At 40.8% G+C, this 6,930-nt stretch overlaps 1 protein-coding gene across 1 annotated transcript in view; it reads right to left on the bottom strand.

Moving 5' to 3' along the window:
• Positions 1–1,177: 1,177 nt before the first annotated feature.
• Positions 1,178–6,930, bottom strand: part of LOC146817252 (glutathione S-transferase A4-like) — a 300,640-nt gene continuing 294,887 nt past the window's right edge. Inside the window, exon 7 of the mRNA XM_085610840.1 lies at positions 1,178–1,521. Coding sequence (XP_085466966.1) covers positions 1,384–1,521 — 138 coding nt within the window. The 3' untranslated portion in view covers positions 1,178–1,383. The remainder of the gene's footprint in view (positions 1,522–6,930) is intronic.

Raw genomic sequence — 6,930 nt, 5'->3', positions numbered from 1 at the left:
CCTTGGCATACTTGGGGGTTTCCATCTATTGGTCGCTGGATCTGTTGGTTGACCGCAACTATGGCTGCGCTCTTGCAGGTCTGTTGCGGTTGGTGGCATTTTGGACGATGTTGCTGCTTTTAATGACCAGCAGAGTTGCTGCATCCAAGATGGTTGTTCTACCCAGTCTCTTCTATTTTTTCGTGGCTCTTCCGATTGAGCTGCCCCGGAATTTTATTTCGAGAACTCAATGGCATTTTGTTGTCATTATACTGTGGCACATCGCAACTCTTCATGGCACTCTGCAAGTTACGCCTGCCGGTGTTGGAGGGTGGTTTGGCAGCCCCTGACCGGGAATTGTATTATGGAGCAGCTGAGTTTCAATGGGTGGCTCGCTGGTGGTCTGGCCTTTGGGATGATGTGGGCATGTGTGGTAAAGCTCTGAGCATTGGGGGACAGGCCTTGAGTCCCCACTGACAGATCAGGCTTGGGGCAGGGTTCTGGGGTGCATGTCGATGGTGTCCGGTAAGGCTTCCGTCAAACGTATCCAATTTTACTATTTGCAACAGGCTTATCTTACCATGGTGCATGGGTGCCTGCGTTGTAGGGATGATTGTTTTTGTATACAAAGGGATACCTTCCTGCATAAAACCAATAATTGATGGTGTTTTCCTCTTTCTATGTGTGCTGCAAAATGCAGCACACATAGAAAAAGCGAAAAACAAGGAGAAATAAAGGTATTTCGCCTCATCGCACCACTTTAACTGGGGAGGCATTATAATCTTACGCATGCCCAGGCTTATGAAACCTTGTAAATCTGGGAATGTGTTGGAATCCATGGGTGTTGAGATGGAACACCCACAGCAACACCCATGGAACTCCCCTTTCATTCAGAGTAATGCATGAAAGGGCGCCATATTTACGACCATGAACAGCCATGCAGGGTGGTTTTGTATGGCCTTGCATATATGGCTCAGCTTTGTGCGCCACCGAAGCATAAAAAAAGTGACTCTTTGGTAGCGCAGGAGCATTGTAAATATGCTCATTAGTTCCTTAAGAATACAGATTTTATTATTATTGCAACATTATAGCACCAGGCTCTGTAACGCCTAAAATCATTTTAGCACACTTTTTATTAAATGTTACTTTTGCCACCAAGTGTTGTGCAATCGTTAAAATAAACTAAAAAGAGACATACAAGAGTTGTAGGATGTTTATTCAATCCCTGTTTGTTCTTTTATAAGCCTTGTGAATCCGCTTACTTGTCTGTGAAGTTCTGCACTGTTTAATGTAATGACTGCCAAACACAATTGACTAGCATTTTAAAGACTTTTTCACAAAGAGCAATATTTTATCCAGTGACTGCGTGTTATTATGGACATATGTTTAAAAAGCATTTCATGGTTATCCTCGAATTTCCTTGATCTGGAGAACTGTCTTCACTGTTTGGACGTATTTGTCGTCGGGTGGAGGCTTTCTCTTGCTCCCTGGCTCCAGGAACTTTGCAATCGTCGGGATGCTGCTTATCCTTTCCTTAAAAGCCTGAAAAGCAGGATAAATACTGATATCAATCTAATCAATAAAGTAGCATTAACGAACACCACTTATCTGTTAGCTACAAATGCTACTCATGTTAGTGTTAATGAATGTGTTTTTTAACATAGAACGCAATATCACTATTTTTGCACGCTGTTGATGACGCTGTTACTTACCTCTCCACCACTTTAAATGCTTGTATGATTGCCTGGCAGTCCCATCTGCTTATGGTAGGAATGGATTTTTTTGCTCTTATTGTCAGGCCATACAACACAATGAAAGAATCTGAATCTCTGAATGACTGTGTCCTTTCCAAATAAATCATCAGAGCTCTTTTTACATCAAAATACAAAGTAACATCTTCCTGAGAATCTAAAACTGAAACTATAACCTCATGGGATAGATGAAATTGTGATTGAACCTTGGGTTTGAAATTAGGGTTCTCCTAAACTGTTTAATGCCCACTGAGTTGTTAAAGTGGAAAGAGATATGTTTTTCTGGGAACTGTCCATTAAAAATTCCAGAATTTGGTAGGGGTCACATAAGGTAGGAATTATAATTATATCTCTGCAACAGGAGGCAAACATTTCCCAATGCGTTGAGTACAAAGCTAGAGGAGATGTTTTCCTTGAACTGCTAGCTGCGTATCCTACCTCCCCTAAACAAACAACTAAGATCCTGAACGTTACTAAGAGAAACGGGAATCAGGTGATTGTGTAACTAGTAAAACTCGTAAGAAGTTGATCTGAAGATAAATCATCCTAGAATCTAGAAGAAAAATGTGATTCAGCTTTGCATTGAAGAGAGCCCCAGTGAACTGTTTCTCCTGGGATCACGTTGAACTTCTTCCAATTGATAAGAAAACTAAGGTCCAGTAGGGACTTGCAAACCCCCTTCACCTTAAGAAAAGAAGAGGCAGAAATCAGTCATCTAGATATAGGAAAATCTGAATGTCATCTAGATGGAAAAAGGTGACCACTGGAGCTAACACATTTGCAAAATTGATACTTTTTTTTTACTTCTAGCATGAATAGGCAAAAGGAAAGATACATCTTGAGGTCGAGAGTCACCAAGTCATCTCCTCTGGATATTAACTGGATCACCATGTAAATCCTAGTCATTTTGAATGTCATATAAAAGCATAGTAATAGGTTCTACTTTTTCCTAGAGACAATCAAACAGGGAGTGAAGGTCCTTCAATAAAGTCTGTCTGTATGCCACATAGGGTCGAGTTCTAATGGCAAAGATTAATGCTGCATATGCGCTTTTTAAAGAAGTTTCCATTTTCTTATTTATTGGATCTGGTAACAATTCCTCCTCTGAGGCTAAAGATCATGATATGCTGTACAAGATGGTGTTCACTTTCGGGATGTGAGGAAACTCAGACTTCTACAACATATATCTTTTCCCTAAAACCTAAGAGAAAGATGATTGTCCTTCCTCATGAAAAGAGAGGTCATTCAATGACCCAGCACTTTATTGAGAATAACATTCCTTTTCAGGCATTGGCTGAGTGGAATCACAATGAAACAGCTCTTTAATATGCAAAATCATGTCCAAATCCTGCTGGCCCTGTACATAATGTCCTATAAAAGCAATATCCTTCTCAGTATCACGTCTGGTTCTTTTAAGAAGAAATATGTCTATTGCATCCACCTCTAGCCAACACTGTACACAGCCTCCAGACCAAATCCTCTTCTTCAACTGCCCCATCGGGAATCTCTGCAACCCAAGTCCCACTTGATGACACATTGCATTTAAAGAGATAGCATACACGGTATGCTAGGTTACAACAAAAATCATAGCTGGAAGGTAAGACCTGAATAAAGTGACCATCTCTTCTTCAGTGCAGTCAGGCTCTAAATGATGGTGCTTTGAAGCTGCTTTATGAGGCTCCATTAATTGTCTTGAATGCTGCATCAACAGGGATTTCTATTGCAACGAGATCTCATCTCACGGGATCTTGCTGCTATTTAGGAAACCCCTTGAGTGCAAGTTTTACTTCTCCTACATGCTTAATCGACACTGGAGGTATCGCTATGCCCCACTACGTGGGGTATAGACATAGTGCAGACATCCTGCCAGGACACATCTCCCCATATGCTCAGCACATGTGCCTGGAACTGCTCTGCAACAATAAAACAAGATACTTGAAAACAAAAACAATTACCTTGGAAGCCACCTGAGACAGAGAAAACATAAGGTGGCAGTAGGGAAGGGGAGGGAGCCTTATGGGTAAGTGGGTGGAGTCTCAAGCAGCATTGAAAGAAACACTAGTTGTAGTGATTTTTTCTTTTTTTGGTTTGAGAGGAAGCTGTCTTAAGGAGTTGCAGCCATCCTCACATAGTAATGAATGGGAAGGGGAAGATTGGCATGGACGTAGTGAACCATCATCTATAAGTAATAAATGGTGGCTGGCCATAAGTAGCCAATCTTAATTAGAGAGAGAACTTAAATTAAGCTAATATGTCTTCCCTAAGGGAATCTTAGGAAGGGGAGTTGACTTCCCCTTCTTGCCCTAGAAAAAAAGTCTGCTTCTCAACATGGACCCTGGGATCTTCCTCCCATGCAAACTTGTGTGATCTGAGACAAGTCACTTTGCTTCACTGTATCTTATTTTATTGTGGTTTTATTATTTGTCTTAGAAATCATCAGAAAACAATCACACATTCACAGTGTAGAAAATGACTCATTTGATTATAATACAACGTTATTAAAGTATGGTTCAGCACTCTGTATTAAATGTTCAAGCAAGATTCAAATTCAACGTAGAGCCAGCAAAAAAAAAAAAACATTAATGAACATTGGAGTCCTTTCCAGGAACAGTGTAATGACACGATGATCCAATGTCAAGTAATTAACAGGTATTCTTTATTTCATGATTTTCTTCACACTCTTGATATCATATTGACACATGATTAAGCTTTCTGTTGTAGCCAATGCGTTTCGTTCCTAAGAACTTCTTCAGGGATCATGTGTCCATTACATTATATTTCTGTCTTAAACATATATCATCTCGATCCAACCATTTGTGGGTAAATATTAATACAGAATTCCTGAAATGAATAAAGACTTTGCTGTAGAAATGGTAAAAGACTTTGTCCCTTTCTATCTCGGCATGGATGGCACTGCGCTAGCCCTATGCTTAAAGACTTTGATAGAAAAGCAGACCTTTGAGGTGAGCAAATTTAGAGTGTCGCTGGTGTTGAGGGTACTCTGTACTAGGGCTGCTTTCCACCTAAACTTGAGAGCTACCCAGAGTTCTCTGCTTCTTTTTTGCATAATTTATGCGTTACTCTATACTTGCATGGGTATTGTTTTGACTAATCCTGGGTGCTCCCTTGTGTCTGGACAAAGCTATACCTCTCTGAAGAGCTCTAATGTGTATATATACACACTGAAAATAAACAAAGGTTAAAGTAATGTTATAGTCAGGTGAAATGTTCACTAACAACGTAAGGTTTTAAACTCTAAAAAACACAGAAATTCACCAGTGATAGTTATCTCAAGTAACCATAACTCGTGCCCCAAGGTGATTATAACTCATACCCCCACCAAGCACAGTTTTCTCATCAATAATTTCCCTGCAAATTTTGCAGTGATATTGTTAATGATGTCATTCATAGAAGATGTCATGAGCGATGTTATATAGGGGGTAATTAGCAGTGCAAGAGTATTTGAATGCGAGGGTGTGAGTTATGGTTACCTTACAGCTGGAGTTATAGTTACTTGAGATAACTATAACGGGTGAATTTCTGTGTTTTTTAGAGTTTAAAACATTACGTTGTTACAGAACATTTCACCTAACTATAAAGTTACTTTAACGTTTGTTTTTTTTCAGCGAATTTCTACGTTTTTTAAAATGTAAGTAATATGTTATTACCACATGTAAAACCAACCCCAGCTGGGTTCTATGATGGCTGCCACTACTTCCTGTTTGAGGTTGAGGTGGTGGCAGCTTATCACATCTCTGCCTGAGATCTGTTGGGATCTGCGGAAGCTTCGCCGCCCTAGATATGCATAGTTGTTTTTGCATTAATTGCTCAAAAACTGCAGAATGGAAGCACACTCTTTCTGGACCTAGACCTAGCTTTCTGCCAAATTTGATGGAGAACCATTCAGCGGTTTATGCTGTAGCTGTGTTTAAAGTTTCTATGAGAAAATGAATAAGGAAAACGTTTTGGGACCCCCTTTTTTTCTCAGCCCCCGCTTGACGGATCACCCCGAAACGTTCCATGCACAAACTAGTCAAAAGTAGCACTATTGTGGGAAGTTTCATGGAGATTTGTCAAACGGTGCCAACGTTATTAGCAACACACAAAAAGTATTTCCTATGGAAACAGGATACTAACTATAACTGCCCAGTGGCAAGCGCTACGTATATATATATATATATATATATTATTTATTTATTGATAAAGTTTTATATAGCGCGAACAAGATCCCATGGGGTATCAGAGCGCTTTACATTAGGATGAAAGGAGGACATACATGCAAAATCGCTAACAAGTAGTCATGACACACAAACAGGAATGATCACTGATTCAGGGACAGTTGCACCATGGAAGGTAATACATTAGGCAAATAAAAGCGAGCCCAGATGGGGCCATTGTAAGAGGAAAAGAGGAGTAGAAACAAAAGAAGGTACAGTGGAAGTGAGAGCAATGTCCAAGGAGGGTAATACAGTAAACAAGTAAAAGCGGGCCTTGAAGGGGTCTTTGCATAGGATAAGAGGAGAATTAGCACAAGATGATACAAAGGAGGTAAGAGCAATGACTTTGAGCAGGTGGGCCAAGCCCAATTAGGGTAAGAATTTGGTCATAAAGAATCTTTTGGCTTCCACTTTGACCGCCGTTGTTGAAGAGATTCTACGTACTTCTGGAGTTAGAGAGTTCCATATCTTGGGGGCGGCGCCTGAGAAGGCTCTGTGACAGGTTCTCTTTTTCCTAAGGATGGGTGGTTTCAAGAGGAAAGTATTGGCACTCCTTGAGTTTCTTGCCCCACAAGATAGCTCAAGTCTTTGCGCAAGGTACCTGGGAGTATAAAAGTGAAGAGCTTTGTGCGTCAGAACAGCAATCTGTAACTGAATACGTGCATCATACGGCAACCATTTGAGAGATTTTAGGACTGGGCATATGTGCTCATTTCGCTTGGAGCCTGTAACCAGCCTGGCCGAGGAGTTCAGTGATACTCTTAGGAGAGCCAGGGTGTATTTTGGAAGGACACAGAGGGTCGCACTGCCGTAGTCAAGCCTCGGCAGGACAAGCGCTTGGACCACCTGTTTGAAATCGTTTTGAGGAAGAAAAGGTTTGATATTCCTGAGTGTCTTCAGCAGATGATTTGCTTCCTTGCACACCTTACTGATGTGATTTTTCATATTCAGGTGCTTGTCCAAGGTGACTCCGAGTGATTTGG

This window comes from Triturus cristatus, chromosome 6 (genome assembly GCF_964204655.1).
Source record: "Triturus cristatus chromosome 6, aTriCri1.1, whole genome shotgun sequence".
NCBI classification, from domain to species: domain Eukaryota; kingdom Metazoa; phylum Chordata; class Amphibia; order Caudata; family Salamandridae; genus Triturus; species Triturus cristatus.
This window is presented reverse-complemented; position numbering and strand designations above follow the sequence as displayed.